The sequence below is a fragment of the Trematomus bernacchii genome, unplaced genomic scaffold, assembly GCF_902827165.1.
Source record: "Trematomus bernacchii unplaced genomic scaffold, fTreBer1.1, whole genome shotgun sequence".
NCBI lineage: Eukaryota > Metazoa > Chordata > Actinopteri > Perciformes > Nototheniidae > Trematomus > Trematomus bernacchii.
Window position 1 is genome coordinate 1,128,432 of NW_022987782.1, and position 17,172 is coordinate 1,145,603.

General features: G+C 42.6%; 1 protein-coding gene across 1 annotated transcript; it reads left to right on the top strand.

Moving 5' to 3' along the window:
- The first annotated feature begins 933 nt into the window (after positions 1-933).
- Positions 934-3,499, top strand: mc2r (melanocortin 2 receptor). The gene is made up of 2 exons (XM_034149385.1): positions 934-1,286; positions 2,757-3,499. Exons 1-2 carry the CDS (start codon positions 934-936, stop codon positions 3,313-3,315), a joined length of 912 nt encoding a protein of 303 aa, XP_034005276.1. The 3' UTR covers positions 3,316-3,499.
- Positions 3,500-17,172: the final 13,673 nt, after the last annotated feature.

A 17,172-nucleotide genomic window follows, 5' to 3' on the forward strand; every position in this document is an offset into this window, starting at 1 on the left:
TTGTCCCGGCATGAGTGTGCGATGTGGAAGATTCCCATGTCGGCTAACTTTACCGAACAACGCTGATACATTTTGCAGTTGGAAACTGCCTTCAGTAGAAGCTGCTGGATCCCATCCTCCGAGTAAATCGCCAGACATGCCGACACATCCTCATCACTCCACCGCTCCGATGATTTTTGTATTCTTATTGTTGCCATAATAACTGCTTTCACAAAAGTACTCTCGTTGGTGCGCTGGGCTAATAATGCCAGCAAATACAATGGCCGCTCCAAAAAAAATTCAGAGTTAAACAGGGCGTGGTTTGCATTCCGCACAGCCAATCAGACGTATGAACTTTTTTCTCCCAGGACAGTCCCTGCGAAAAGCGGGTCAGATGACTAATTTGAACTACTTTACTTCCTGGGGCTTTTTGGTGTGAACGCAAATATATCGTAGTTCTGATGAACTATTGTGGGAAAAGTACTCTGGTGTGAACGCGCCTAAAGAAAGGTAATTGTGACCACATGGCTTTACATGATGACTGAGCTGTGCCAAAACCACCCACTAAAAATAGCACATTCAGGAGGCCTATGTGAAAATTGTGAAAATGGATAAACCAGCTGCAGTTCGAAACTCGCTGCAACCATTGCCATGTGTGTGATAACCCAGCGGAGTAAGAAGCACATTGTATCGGCTGAGAAAACAACCACTTTGGTTCAGATTGAATCTCTAGTCATTGCTTCTCACATAACATACACTAAGCATTGAGTAGAAGAGAACGGCAGGATTTAAAAATTAAGATACTGTAATAGCCAAGGCTATGACTGACACAATCTATAATTAGCTGCAGTGTAATCTAGTCCAACACTTAAGATAAGAATAAACATGACATATTAACATTTTTCTTGGAATGGTTCTCTTTCTAATATGGACAGATAGCTATCTTGGCTAACTATGAACACCACCACAGTGAATCAGACGGACTGCCCCGAGGTGAAGGTTCCTGTCCCTCTCTTCTTCACCATCGGTGTGGTGAGCCTGGCTGAGAATCTGCTGGTTGTGGTGTCCGTCATACTCAACAGGAACCTCCACTCCCCCATGTTCTGCTTCATCTGCAGCCTGGCAGCCTTCAACACCATGGCCAGCCTCACTAAAACCTGGGAGACCCTGATGATTGTGTTTGCCAACGTGGGCCAGCTGGAGAAGAAAGGTTCCTCTGAGAGGAACCTGGATGATGTGATGGACTCCCTGCTGTGTATGTCCTTAGTTGGCTCCATTAGCAGTTTCCTGGCTATTGCTGTGGACCGGTATGTATGAATGGCTTTGATTTGCACGTTTCCAGCATTTTTAAACCATATGCTTCAAAGAGTGAGGGGTGGACTTGCATCTGTGATGGTATACATTGATTCCACCCCACTAATACACCAGAATCCCCGTTGCAAGGCAGTTTAGTTCCATTTTACTGCTGTGCTCTTTAGTTTCTCTGTGGACTGTGGACCCTACAACCAATTATCCTCTGCTCATATTTAAATTCATCAGGCCTCACTAACTAGGACTCTGGGGAGAATTTGGTGAAAGTCTAAACTTTCCTCAGGGCTCTGCCTCATAGATCCAGAGCTCATTTAAAGCCCACTGCAATATTGCATGCACGCTTTACCACAAGGACTGTAATGGCGCAGTTCCACTACAGCGCGGAGCTCGCTTTAAGCGTGCCGTGTCGTGCCGTACCCGTTTTTGGTTGCGCTTCCACTAGGCCTAGGTACGGCCCGGCCCGGCCCGGGGCCACTTTTTCACCTCTTTTCTGGCCCGACAAAATTGTGGTTCTATCGGGGCCAACAAACAGGGCTGAGTCGGGCTGAGTATGCTAAACCAGAGAGAGGAGCGCTGGCAAGAGGGCTACAACTACAACAAGATGGACATATTTGACCGTGATTTAATTGTAATACACGTTTCAAAATGATGCCGAAGTAACAACATACTGATACCGGTTAGTAAAAACCATGAATTAATGCTTTGTCAAGTCTGCAGACAGACGGCAGGCGAAAAACCTTTTAAAATTCGTGTTTTTCTAGATGGAGATTGGCTAAGCTAACGCAGTATATGCTCCGACCGTCCACACTCACAACAACGGCCTATACAGACATAAATAAAGCTGCGACTGTATTCACCATGACACAGGCAGTCTGTGGTGTGTACTTGTTTAACTTTTGTCGAGTTTCTGAACATATATAAGGAGCTGTGAGCTCTGAGTGCTAACAGCTAACGGCTGTGTTGTGTTTTCTGGAGTTCTCATTGAAGATGACGTCACGGCTCCGCCTACACTGCGTTACTATAGTAACTACCCCAGTTCCTAAACTGTAATGGAAGCGCAGCATGAAGTGAGTCGGCCCAACGCGGCCAAGCCGTACCGAGCCATACCGAGCGTGGCCGAGGCCGACCGTGTAGTGGAACTGCGGCATAAGTGTCACTTTCTAGTAGTACCTTGTTTACAATATTTGACACCTTCCACACAGCCACTCATTTCAGATCATGCGAGTATGGTATACAAATATGAAGTGACTCTAAACATGCATGAAATTCATTCATCAAATTATCCATAGTTGCTAAATGTGTCTCTCCAGTTTGAGGAAAGGCCGGATGAGGCATAGATTTTGACAAGCTTAATGAGATTTCAGTTGGACCTTATACATATTATTTATGCAGTGTACAGCACAAGTGTAACACAACGCCAAAATCTTAACTGAGCATATAATAGAATCACTTGTTTTTCTTTCCAGCTACATCACGATCTTCCATGCTCTGCGATACCACAACATCATGACTATGCGGCGCACAAAGGCTATCTTGGGGGTAATCTGGATAACATGCGGGGTGTCAGCCGTGCTCATGGTGAGGTTCTTCCACTCCAAGTTCATCATGATCAGCTTTGTTGTCTTCTTTGTCGTCTCCTTGGCAATTATCTGCTTCCTCTACTTCTACATGTTCATGCTGGCACGCATCCATGCCAGAAAGATTGCTGCCCTGCCCAGCAGCAGTGGGGGGAAGTTTGGCCGCCAGCGGTGGAGGGGCAGCAGCATGAGAGGGGCCCTGACTCTGACCATCCTGTTTGGGGCGTTCGTTGTGTGTTGGACGCCGTTTTTCCTCCACCTCATTCTCCTCACGGTGTGCCCCATGAACCCGTACTGTGAGTGTTACCGCTCCCTGTTCGAGCTGCACGTGGCGCTGATGATGAGCCACGCCGCCATCGACCCGGCCATCTACGCCTTCCGCAGCGCCGAGCTCAGACACACCTTCAGGAAGATGCTGCTCTGTTCAGACTGGAAGCAGCGATCATAGAGAACATCTATTGGCACCTTTTGTTTATCTTATTACACTGCTCTAAATTCATTTGTTGCATATATTCAGTGTTGCGAAAGCTATTTGAGGGCATAGCTTTGCAAGCCCAGTGTTTCCCCTATATACAAATAGTGGCGGCGCAGCGCCGCTGCTGAAATATGCGCGCCGCTGCTAGGGGGCGCCAGCCAGGTACCCAAAAAAATAAATAATAATAATAATTAGAATAATAATAAGTGGCGTCCCTTTTTCATTTTTGATTGTTTGTTATGTGGATTTGTAGTATTTGTGTTACTGTATGTTCAATAAAGGTGTATTTTTGCTAAATCTTGAGACATTGGACTCTCTGAGTGTTTAGATAATTTTAGTCATCTCAGTGGGTCTCAAACGTTTTGACCACAAATTATGTAAACACATATTTCCAAGGCACTCCTTTATAATTATTAGGATAAATAAAAACAGGTTTGAAATCATTCCAATGTATACTATAGGACAGTAAACCAAAAATATCGTTTAAAGTTGGAGAGATACAAAAATATGCATAAATAAATAAATAAATGTTAACTAGGTAAAATAAGATATGAATGAACAACAAAAATAAAATAAGTTACATTTATTTGTTAATGGATATGTTAGGTTATTGGTTATGTTCATATACTTATTTGATTATTAAAATGTAAACCGATCTTTTTCATATGGGTGGTATAGAGTTGTACCCCCTAGATCAGGTCTCTAGTAATTGTGCGCTCAAAGTGCACCAGATTTTAGCATTTTACTTTAAAATCTTCCCGGACGGCATACCCCCGGACACCCCTAGAGGATGTGATGTCCACCCCCCAATTCAAACATGTTCATACAATGCTGAATACATTTGAAGCCATTTTGACGTCCTATGTCAATAAGTTTCTGTTTTTGTAGTGTATTTGTCTTTTGTAGAGATTTTTCATTTATTCTTTATATATAAAATCTCGCCTAGGGCAGCAAATTGTCTAGAACCGGCCCTGGTACTAGGCCTCAAGAGCCTTTCTTGTGCTGGCAGACACATAGAAACAAATTGGCGGGGCGCACTTCGCACGTGCACACACAAAAAAATTCCACGCGCTCCGCGCTCACATTATGCTGGGCCCACGTGCCTTAGCACCGCTGCTATGACTCCATCCTAGGGGAAACACTGAAGCCACCAACATGTATTCACACAGGAAGACGTTGAACTACAGCAAAGCTACCCTAAACAAATGAAGTTAGGCTAATTAAAGAACCCTTAAAAAAAATAAAATAATTGAGTTTATAACAAAAGTGCCTTGTTCACAGGTCATTCATTTTCTTTTTTTAAGGACAAAAAACAATTGACATATGGAAGGAATGGTAGAAAGATAAGTACAATTGTTTATGCTCCAAAATAGTTTATAAGATAACTACACCAAAAATAGCAAAATTGTAATGTAACTACTCGAATCACTGTGCAAATATAAATTCTGTTGAAATACTCCTAGATGATATCTAATACACTTAGATATAAAACAATAGATGTGACATTCCATAATGTATTGCTGTTCAAGGACGGAACATTATGCTAGCAATCTATGTTGAAGGGCCTCAGGTTTGTTTTTGTAATCATTGTATTCATCTACCAACATATTGATAAATATATTAAATCAAAGTAATGAGCCGGTACCTGCCTAGAATGAACCAAAAGCACAAACAAAAATTCAATAATGAAGATAAACTCATAATTAGGGGTATATTTTGCAGACAATGCTCTTTTTTGTGTTTTCACCCTAATCTGTGGGATCTGTCTTTGGTAGCCTAAATAGTGGTGCAGTGATGAATTCTTTTTGTAGGCCGACCCAAAAGTTAGCATTTTAAACTCCCTCGACATAAAGCAATGGGATTTTTCCCTTGTATTTTGGCATATTGCAGAAACTAAGAGGACGTTTATGTTATTTCATCAGAAAAATCTCCACCAACAACACCTGATGATTTTTGTAGCGAAAATGCAATCCAGAAGAAAAAAGCTCACATATGACTATAAACACACTACATCACTGTGACATCAAGTCACCAGCGCTTAGCTGAAGGCAGAGATGGCAAAAGTACACACATCCTTTACTCAAGTAGAAGTACAGATACTCGCGTGTTTAAAAATACTCTGGTAAAAGTAGAAGTACTGACTAAACTTCTTTACTCAAGTAAAAGTAAAGAAGTATGGGCTTCGAAATGTACTTAAGTAAAAAGTACCCATAACTACCAGCTGTTTTATAGAGTAACTGACCTCACTTTATATTAATAGAACAATAAAGATCTTCTATTTCAAATGGTAATAATGTCATTGTTAGCTAATGAATGTTTCAACACTGAACAACCACCATTTAGAATACAAGCAAAGGAAACAAAGTGGGGAAGGGAAGAAAACGCCTAGGATACACTGTAGATTCTAGGGTGACTCTACCTCTTCTTTGGAAACACAACAATTATTATGGTAATGCTTAAAAAAAACTGAATTGAAGTGAGTTATATGGTGAACTTTATTTAAATGTGTGTGATTGTTACGTCCCTACTAAGGTCTAGGGCAGGGGTACTCAAATACAAATCTTAAAGGTCCAAAACATTTTTTTCAATAAGACAAAGGTCCGTTTATTACGGTCATTCAAACTTTTAAACAATTGCAACAAGATTCTTAACACGAGGTTGCAAAAACTAAAATAATCTGTATGCAGCAGTTTTCATTGTTATTGTGTCTGTGCTTGATCCCTCAGAGCAGTGTTAATTTCGTCAACGAAAACTATGACGAAAAATGTTCGTCAACGACCTTTTTTACATGACTAAGACGAGACGATAACGAGCTAAAAATAGATTCTTGATAACGAAAATTTGACGAAATGTATATTTAGTTTTCGTTAACGAGACGAGACGGGACTAAGGTGTTAATGGTGGACTAGCGGACGTTCAAAATGCAGCATATTTTCCCCCAATTGCCCGTCTTGTCTGTCAAAATGCATCTTACATTTCTAACTTGCAATATCATTATTTCCGCTCTCTTCACTCCAGAAGAGCGATCTCTCTCTGTCTCTCTGTGTGCGGGGGGCGGGGCCTAACAGACACGCTGCAGCGGCACACAGAGATCTGCCGGGGACGGAGCGTTCAGAAGTATAGAGACACTACAAGGCTCGATGTGGACAAAGCTCGTTTGCCATGTTTTCGCGTTAGCGCGTTGACACGAGTAGAGTAGTCTGTCCAAACAGCCGGCCAAAAGGCGTCATATTCAGTCGGAGAAATGCACAATTTTCGACTTCCTTAACTCGTAGCTCTGTTGCCCCAATTACGACATCAGGTGTGCAGAGGTGGGAGAAGTACTCAGATCTTGTCGCTAAGTAAAAAAATACCATAGTGTAGGAAGAGTTCCTCAAGTCAAAGTATGATCATCAAAATATAGTTAAAGTAGCGACAGTACAAGTAGTGATTGTGCAGATTGTTCCATTTCAGAATAATATATATGATATGTTTTATAATGATTGATCATTAAAGTGTTCTCAAAGCTGGTAAAGGTGCAGCTAGTTTGAATGATATATTATATATCTGTATACTGCAGGGTAGCTTGTGAATTTACTAAAGTCTGAGTTAACACTTGATTATATTTCACATCATTCATCCACATCTGTAAAGTAACTAAAGGTATTAAATACATGTAGTGGAGTAGAAGTACACCATTTAACTATGAACTGTAGTGGAGTAGAAGTACACAGTAGCAAAACATTGAAATACTCCAGTAAAGTACAAGTACCTCAACATTTTACTCAAGTACAGTACAATATTTTAACATAATTATATATATTTAATTTATTTCACATTTTAAATAAAGCAATTAATTCGGTTAACAATTTGTTAGTTTTTTCCTTTAAAAAATAACAAAAAGTAAATACAAGAATACCGTTAAAGTACCGGATCGATAAGCAGTATTGATAAGACTAGCAGTACCGTAGAAAACCTTAATGATACCCATCCCTAGATATTACACAAGTAAAGTGTTGAGAGTGAAATGTTGCTTTACGAATTTCAACACTTGATGCTGTCACCTTGATTCCAATTTCAGATACCTGTATTTGCCTAACTGAATTGGTTTAAAGAGAGAAAACATTTTGACTAAAAGTTGACTAAAATGTAATTTTTCATCGACTAAAAGTAGACTAAAACGTTTTGAGTTTTCGTCGACTAAAACTAGACTAAAACTATGAAGGATAGAAATGACTAAAATGTGACTAAAACTAATTACCATTTTCGTCTAAAGACTAAGACTAAGACTAAATCAAAAACAGCTGCCAAAATTAACACTGCCTCAGAGTCGCAGTGTAAGAGCTGCACAGTTATGAATAAAGGCAGCTGCACCCTCTTTCATTCAGCATTCCCATTATTGCTTTATAAATGTCTTGCACCCTTGTGTGTCCACTGAGGTTCGTCAGGCCCAACACATCTTCAACAAACTCCCCCTTTGCCTCATCATAAAAACTCACAAACACCAGCAACTGAGCATTGTCAGTGGTGTCAGTGGACTCATCCACAGCTAAGGAAATGCACTGTGCATTTTATATTCCATCACAAAGCTGATTAATCAAATCACCAGCCAGTATTTATGTTCTTCTGGTTGCTGTGGAATCTGAGAGGGGGATTTGCTTGATTTGACCTGTTATTTCCTCTTTTTGTTTGCCTTCAAACATGGTCTCCATCACTTCAGTCATGCATTCTTTTATACTTCAGTTATTATCCAGTGGAATGTCCTTACCTACTGGCCTAGTTAAATCAAAGTGGTTACTTTTTTTTGGCCCGGCAGTGTAGTTTTACACACCGTCTTATTTGACTTTCTCAGGACTTAAAACGTTTTGGGGGCAGACCCCCACAAAGAAAAAAATATATTTACACACGTAAGGTCATCATTTTAACAGTTTTGTATGCTCATCCGTGAGCAGAGCATCAAGTTGACATGTCTATTACAGCTGAATGCGGCGATTACCATTTTGTTCAGCAAAACGCCTCACAAACTTATTAAGATCAACAGCTTTAGTGCGTTTTGATTCAATGCTGAGTACAGCCAAACTTGACAGTCTCTTCTCTGTCATTGTAGACCGCAAATACCTCATTCCTTCAGTACTTGGGTCCGAATGCTTCTCGTTTTGCGCCGTCCCGTTCAAATGAAATCGCCGCCAATCATATTTCCATGCTCGCGCCAGGGACGGGGGGAGGGGTTACAAGACGTGCGTCTTGTGCTGCATTCACTTGCACTCGGACATTAGAGACTTTCTCTCATAAATGTCCGATGAGCCACAACTTTTCTTTCAAAACAAAGCTGCCAACTGGGGTGGCAAGGCCTATTTTTAGGGTGGCAGTTGCCACCCCATGCCACCCCGGTAGGTGAAACTAGGCTACTAGCTACAGTACAGATGCAACTAGATGAGCTGTTAACTCTCGCTCTGACTTTTTTTTTTTTTTTTAAACACACGCGCATTTTTCCCACCCGCATTCCGCGAAGACCCGCCCTACTGTGCCTCTGATTCGCAGACTGTTGGTGGGGGGGAAAAACGCTGACGGGATGCTGAATGTGATTGGACCAAAGCGTTGACAGACAGACACAGTGGAACAGTCTGACATGCAGAGCGCTGTTTGCAGTGGACATAGCGGAGAATTTTGACTCGTTGCGTTGTGGCGATGTCTCGCAGATAACACAGATAACACAGATAATACATATGAAAAGTATAATTTGCTCAGAGTCCAGAGACAGTTGTGGTTCGGTCCGGATCCGGACCGGAGTCCGGACTTTGAGGATGCCTGATCTAGGGGACCTGGAGACAATAACACACAACAACCAATAAAATGAGGGAGTCAGCGTAAAGGTTAACAAAAGTTGTATTCCTTGTATACCAAAGAACTGAACATAAATACTCTTTTGCCGCAGTTCCACTACACGGTCGGCCTTGGCCACGCTCGGTACGGCTTGGCCGCATTGGGCCGACTCACTTCATGCTGCGCTTCCATTACAGTTTAGGAACTGGGGTAGTTACTATAGTAACGCAGTGTAGGCGGAGCCGTGACGTCATCTTCAATGAGAACTCCAGAAAACACAACACAGCCGTTAGCTGTTAGCACTCAGATCTCACAGCTCCTTATATATGTTCAGAAACTCGACAAAAGTTAAACAAGTACACACCACAGACTGCCTGTGTCATGGTGAATACAGTCGCTGCTTTATTTATGTCTGTATAGGCCGTTGTTGTGAGTGTGGACGGTCGGAGCATATACTGCGTTAGCTTAGCCAATCTCCATCTAGAAAAACACGAATTTTAAAAGGTTTTTCGCCTGCCGTCTGTCTGCAGACTTGACAAAGCATTAATTCATGATTTTTACTAACCGGTATCAGTATGTTGTTACTTCGGCATCATTTTGAAACGTGTATTACAATTAAATCACGGTCAAATATGTCCATCTTGTTGTAGTTGTAGCCCTCTTGCCAGCGCTCCTCTCTCTAGTTTAGCATACTCAGCCCGACTCAGCCCTGTTTGTTGGCCCCGATAGAACCACAATTTTGTCGGGCCAGAAAAGAGGTGAAAAAGTGGCCCCGGGCCGGGCCGGGCCGTGACTAGGCCTAGTGGAAGCGCAACCAAAAACGGGTACGGCACGACACGGCACGCTTAAAGCGAGCTCCGCGCTGTAGTGGAACTGCGCCATTTGTGTGAGGAGGAGGAGGAGACAAAGGAGATTGTGCCAAACAAAATAAATAAGTATAACAAAACCAGGCCTATCTCTATGTGCCGGTGTGGTGCGGCTAGGTGCTAGAAGTCGGTTGCTGACAACGCCACCTGGAGGAGTTTCGCCCCCAGGAAATTATAAAAACTAGGTCTAAGAGGGATAAGGACAATCAGGTTCGTTTTACACCACGGGCAGAGACAGTTTTAAGGGTCAGAATACAGTTTTATTTATAACATACAAAATATCTAAAAACACCACACACAATACATTTGAATAAAATACCCACTTTGGGGAAACGGACAGGGCTGGGACTTACCACGGCGGCAGACGCAGTTAACAAAAAGGGGAGTAAGGGGTCCAAAATAAATCACCCGTGACACTGCACTCCACTCCACTCAAAACGGACACGTGAAGAAAACCACTGCTACCACCAGGGAGTCTGCCGCCTCAGGCCCACAGCACCTGTCCGGCACAGGATACAATGTTATGGTTCTGACAGAAGGTTTGTGACAGAAGGATAAACAAAGGAAAACAACAAAATACACCAAATCTGAATTAATGTAAACAACACAAATGAATAAACAAATTAAAGCAAATGTAAAGGACTGCAAGGAATAAACAAATTAAATCAAATTAAAGTAAATGTGAAGGACATCAAGGGATAATCAAATTAAATAATAAATGTCCTTATAGTCGGATTAGGGCAATTCCCTGACGCCAAGAACGGCTCCAGCAACAGGCCAGAGTGAGCAGTCTGGGCCTGTCCACAGCGACGAGCCACAGCGATGAGCCACAGCGATGAGCGAAGCTCACAGAGAGCCCAAACTCACAAAGAGCCAAAACAGCAGCACGGGACGGGAATGATGGCCAAAGGTGGGGAGGGAGAATAGTTACTGGAAAGGGGATTAGAATTACTACAAAATCTGTATGAAAGTGACGGTTTAACTTATAATATGGGGGGCTCATACATACCACCTTGTGCAGCCAGGCGCAGCCACAGAGCCGACAAGACCTGCAAATCCCACGGCCAAATCCTGCTGTGACATAAATAATCGATAAGGCAGGGGAACTACGCAGCAGATTTAAAGAGAGCAGACAACGGCACTCACCAACAGTGTGCAACGCTGTGACCACGGAGCCTCTGGCGGAGCAAATGCCTCCTTTAGTGCCCTGGACGTCAGCTGCGCTAAGACAAGAAAGTGTCAGCAGTGTGTAGCTTGTGCCCATGAATGAATGACAGACTGCACAGTGCTTTACCTGTCCGGTAGAGAGTAGGACATGAACGCTGCCACGCCAAACAATTTGCGTCACCACGCCAGGCTGCAGCCACCACAGGAGAAGCGGAAATGGGAGCGACCCAGTTTGGCACCTCAGCTTAAATAGCCGGTGCGCACAATTGGTGCGCTGGCACGGTGCCAAGCAGCGGCACAGAGGGAGAAGACCTCCAGTCACATCTACATCTATCCTCTGAAACCAAAACTCAAACAAAAACCCTCACTAACTACTCAGAACTGGACAAAGCTAAATACAGGGGTGGCAACAATCCGCTAACCTAGTGTGTCTAAACATTAGTTACCTACGTGATGAGAAATGTACAGGGTACCCCAGACTTACCTAACTCCTCCACCTCCCAACACACACACATTGACAAAGGTCAGAAAATACAAAGTAGTATCAGTTTCTAACAACAGTTGAATTCCGGCTCCTCAGTCAGCAACAGGCCCAGGGTGAGAGAGAGGGAGAAGGCTTCCTGGGTGCCTCCTTTATGGTCGGCCCTGGCTGCTGATAGGCCAGCTGAGGGTGAGAGGATCCAATCAGCCGTCAGACTCAGGTGCACAGGCAGGTACTGATCAGCTGCTGATTAGCTGTAGAGAAGACTTTAGGCTCGTCTCAATACCCCTCCTCGACTCCTCTCTTCCCCTCCTCCGGGACTTGACCCGGAAATCGTTCAAGACACGCCATGTTGAAGGACGTCCCAATAGCTGAAATGCACACGGAGGAGTCGAGGAGGGGTGAGGGAGGAGGGGTGCGGGAGGAGACGAAAGGGAGGATACACGAGAGCAGACTATGCGGAAGTGTTTTCACTACTTGCGTATAAAAGCCCCGCCCCCACCTTCACAGCTGGTCGATTTCAACACAGGAAAACGGAGAACTGGAAGAATGAGTGGAAAAGCGTCACATCCTAAGTGCTCACAGCTCCGTGGGAATTATTATGTGCAATTCATTTCTTAAGGTTATACTAACAATTTAAGTCATGTTTAATGATCTTGAACGTCACTAAAACATAGCTATTAAGAAAGCTATTTCATAAATGGCTAGATCTTGATAAATAACAATTATTTGTTTTGTTTTGTGTTAAAATATTGAGTAGTTAAATTATTTAAAATGCACAGTCCTGAATGTGGGTTTGTGGTGAATGTGGGGATCTACAGGACACATATGTTCAGAGTAAAGGCTTTCACATTATTATAATTATAATTGTATTGAAATGTACATTTTACACCAAAACGGAACACAAAAGCAGGACCAACCATCATACATTGAATTCCTTGACTAACAAGAGAAAGATTCATAATTTAAATACATATTTAACAACAAATGGGCCGGTTCTAAAGGTTATTCAGTTAAGCCCGATGAGAGGGGATACAGCTGTGCACATGTCATCATTAACAGACGTCGTTTAAGAGTGACGTTTGAGTGAACGAGGACATCCCAATTAATACCTGAGGACTCCTCTGTCCTCGCGTCACCTCCTCGTGTCTCTCGCTCGCATCTTACGGAGGCGGAGCTAAGACGCAAGGAAGGGACGCGAGTGAGGGAAAGGAGGAGTCGAGGAGGGGTATTGAGACGAGGCTAAGGGTTGCGGTCGAATAGTCCATTTAGCTTAGGAACCTTCCTAACGGAGTGAAATGACCCGGAAGTCCCTCAGTGGCAGCCATGATAAGTGCCGTTCGAATTCTCTAAATGAAAAGGAAAGGAGGTTTCAAACTTCCTTTATAACCTCCTTTAGCTTAGGAACCACTGGACCTCCCTAACCGAAAGGAGAGGAGAAAATGCTGCCCCACAATGCCTTGCTGCCGCGGCATTTGCCGTCACACAACAGTCGGCCGTTCAAGGAAACAATCGATTATGAACGAGAAATGATATCATGAAAGTTACGGTTCAAAACGTATGTGGTAAGTTGCCAAAGTGCTTTGTTTTGAACGTTCATCAGTATTATAATCAAAAAGAGAAACATGAACGTTAGTTTTTACTGAAATGATCAAATAAAGTCAACATTTCAGTCTTTACTAAGCTGTGTGGGGTTTGTTCAACTTTTAAAAAGATGTTGGTATGGTAATATACACAGTGATAGATGTTAAGGACTAACGTTTATAATAAATACATTTGTATTGCTTTTAAGATCTTTTCATAGTTCATACAATCATACGTATTGGGATCATTTGTATTAATGTGGACCGGAGGGAGAGGGTGACGAGCATAAGTTTCACTTTCCTTTTTTATTTCAATTCCAACTTTGGTCATGAAGAATATGTTTCTCTGTTGTCCCCGTTCATAAAGCATAGTATTCGACCGCAACCAGGGGCTGCAGTCAAATAATCCAAAAATCAGCTCCTAAGTTCTAACCCTATCGTCTATTCCTTGACCTCTGAGTGAAACGTCATGGGGTTAAGGGATAGTGGATAGGAGAATTCAAAAGGATTTAGGAGAAGAGACTGCGGTACTTTAGAGAATCCGACTGCACTTTCACTATCCGACGTGTTTATGATGCGCCAGCGGAGGTCATAAATGTGCGCCTGCTGCTGTGGGGAAACTATGGAAACTACAGTTTTCTATACAGCGGACTACAACAGGGATGTTTAATAAGAACGAGGGACTACTGTAAACTCATCTAGAGACTCTGCACCGTGCTCTGATGCTGTTGTTTTATGCTTTATGAACGTCAAAGTCAAAGTCAGCTTTATTGTCAATAATTCTACATGTTGTACATCCAGAAATATCGAAATATCGTTTCCCGCAGTCCTACAGTGTGACATATATACATCAAACAAAAAACATAAAGGGCCTAGATAAACATGGTATACATTTAAACAAAACAAAGAGCCTAGATAACCGGGGTATACAGTTTAAAATGTTAATAATATAATTTAAGTGTTCAAAGTACAGTTTCAGTGCAGTAGCATGGGAGATGGGCAGAAAAGTGAGTTAGGGGGTTTGAGTCCAGGACCATTTGGGGCAGGGGAGAAAGGTCGGAGGCAGGGTGGAGAGTTCAGGGGAGAGATGTCAGAGGGCGGAAGAGATGGAGGGAGGGGAGAGAGTTCAGCATCCTGACTGCCTGGTGGAGGAAGCTGTTCCCCAGCCTGGAGGTGCGTGAGCTGAGGCTGAGGAACCTTCTTCCTGAAGGCAGGAGGCTGAAGAGGCTGTTGGAGGGGTGGGTGAAGTCACCCACAATGCTGAATGCTTTGCGGGTGAGGCGGGTGTTGTATATGTCCTGTAGTGAGGGGAGTGAGGCACCGATGATCCTCTGGGCAGAATTCACTATGCGCTGCAGGCTCTTGCGGTCGGCGGCGGTGCAGCTTCCGAACCACAGCGTGATACAGCTGCTGAGGATGCTCTCGGTGGCGCCTCGATGGACGTGGACAACAGAGAAACATATTCTTCATGACCAAAGTTGGAATTGAAATAAAAAAGGTTGAAATGTTGACTTTATTTGATCATTTCAGTAAAAACTAACATTCATATTTCTCTTTTTGATTATAATACTGATGAACGTTCAAAACAAAGCACTTTGGCAACTTACCACATACGTTTTAAAAAGCTTAATAAGCACCGTAACTTTCATGATATCATTTCTCGTTCATAATCGGTTGTTTCCGTGAACGGCCGACTGTTGTGTGATGGCAAATGCCGCGGCCGCAAGGCATTGTGGGGCAGCATTTTCTCCTCTCCTTTCGGTTAGGAAGGTCCAGTGGTTCCTAGGCTAAAGGAGGTTATAAAGGAAGTTTGAAACCTCCTTTCCTTTCATTTAGAGAATTCGAACGGCACTTATCATGGCTGCCACTGAGGGACTTCCGGGTCATTTCACTCCGTTAGGAAGGTTCCTAAGCTAAATGGACTATTCGACTGCAGCCAGGGAGAAGAGAGAAAAGCAGGAGGGAAGGAAAAGCACACAAGTACAGCCTGCCTGGCACGTAACCCAACTCAATCGTTTTTGATGCCGATCATTTCGAACATCTCCCTCATATATGGCCATGGGTGAGGGAGATTAATATCTCTGCTGCACTCAGTCTTGTCGCTAACTTCATCACCTGTCTCTGACTCTTCCTCTTCCTCCCTAACCTCCATCTTTATTCCTCTAGCTGCCTCTGCGGCCAGGTTCTGCCTCGCTCCGTTACTGGCTGGTTTGGGATAATAAGGCGCAGCAGTTGCTTCTGGTTCAGAGGATGATGGGAATAGACAGAATGGACTCGAGCCGAGTTCTCATTGGTCCCTCTTCTTTAGAGAAGACCAGGAAATGATGGATATACGGATCGTGTTCAAATCAATAGGCACGCAATGACTCTAAATAATAATGACCACGCCACCAAACACACATTCAAACTAAAGGAACCAGCCTGTTTGGAAAATGTAACAAGTAGAAAGTACAGGTATTTGTGTTCAAAATGTAAGAAGTAAAAATAAAAATATATACTTAAGTATTTGTACTCCACTACTTCCCACCTCAGGCTGAAGAGGGACTCGTGTTTATTGTGATGACATTCAGTGGTTTCATTTAGTCACTTGTTAGCAACGTGTTTATCACCCATAGATGCTTCGGAAATCCATCAGTGGGGTATTAACTGATGTGTTTAATGTTCTGGAACAAAAAGGGAAAAATCTATTTAGTTTTTACGAGTGCCTTTTTCAGGCGTCTTACCAAAAACACATTTTACAATCGGAAACGGGATGTTGTAAAATGCTAACTTATTTCCAGGTTTTAGGACTTGTTCCTGCACCATTCTATTCTACATGGCTTTACACTACATTAACCATTATCGTTTGTATAACAATATGTTGGTTAGTGTTCAAAGTTGCTGTTAGTGTGTGATTTGATACGTTACCATCAGCAGACTGGACTACTGTAATGGTGTCTTCACAGGTCTCACAAAAAAATCCATTAGAAAGCTGCAGCTGATTCAGAACGCTGCTGCTCGAGTCCTCACTAACACTAAAAGAGTGGATCGCATCAGTCCTGTTCTGAAGTCTTTACACTGGCTTCCTGTGTGTCAAATAATTGATTTTAAAGTACTGCTGCTGGTTTTTAAAGCATTGAATGGTTTAGGACCAAATTATTTTAACGATCTCTTGCATAACTATGAACCATCCAGGAGTCTCAGGTCTTCTGAGACGGGTCAGCTTTCTGTCCCCAGAGTCAGAACTAAACATGGAGAAGCAGCGTTTAGCTATTATGCTCCGACTATCTGGAACAAACTCTCAGAATCCTGCAGGTCCGCTGCAACTTTTACTACTTTTAAATCCAGGCTGAAAATGTATCTTTTTGCCGCTGCTTTTGATTGAGCTGTTCATATTCACACTGCAGCATGGCTTTTATTCATGTATTCTATACCTGTTGTGTTTATTTCATTATCTTTGCTTTTTAATGCCTGTTTTTAAATGCCATGTTATAATGTGTTTCTGCTGTATTTCTTCTTAAATGTCTTTTCTTTTATTTTATTTTGTAAAGCACTTTGAATTGCCGTGTGCTGAAAGGTGCTGTATAAATAACCTTGCCTTGCCTTGCACTTTTTGTGTAGATTGTAAAGTGGCAAGTTGCTCAATTTGTCTTCAGATATTATGAAATAGCATTTAAGAATGCAGATGATCACTTCTCCTTGTTGTTAATGTTCACATTTCCTGTACCTTTTGAGCTAAGCTAGCACAGCTAACATTTTAACAACGTTGTGCTGGTTGTAACTTATCTGTTTAGCTAACAGATCAATTCTGTTGAGAGTTAATGTTACCAATCAGGATAACTTTGTCTTAATGGTATATTTGCCTATTTCACAACTTGTTGTAGTTTTAATCTTGTTTACTCTGTACTGTGTGTAAAGTGATGCCAGCCTCTCTGGTCTTTTTGGTAAAACA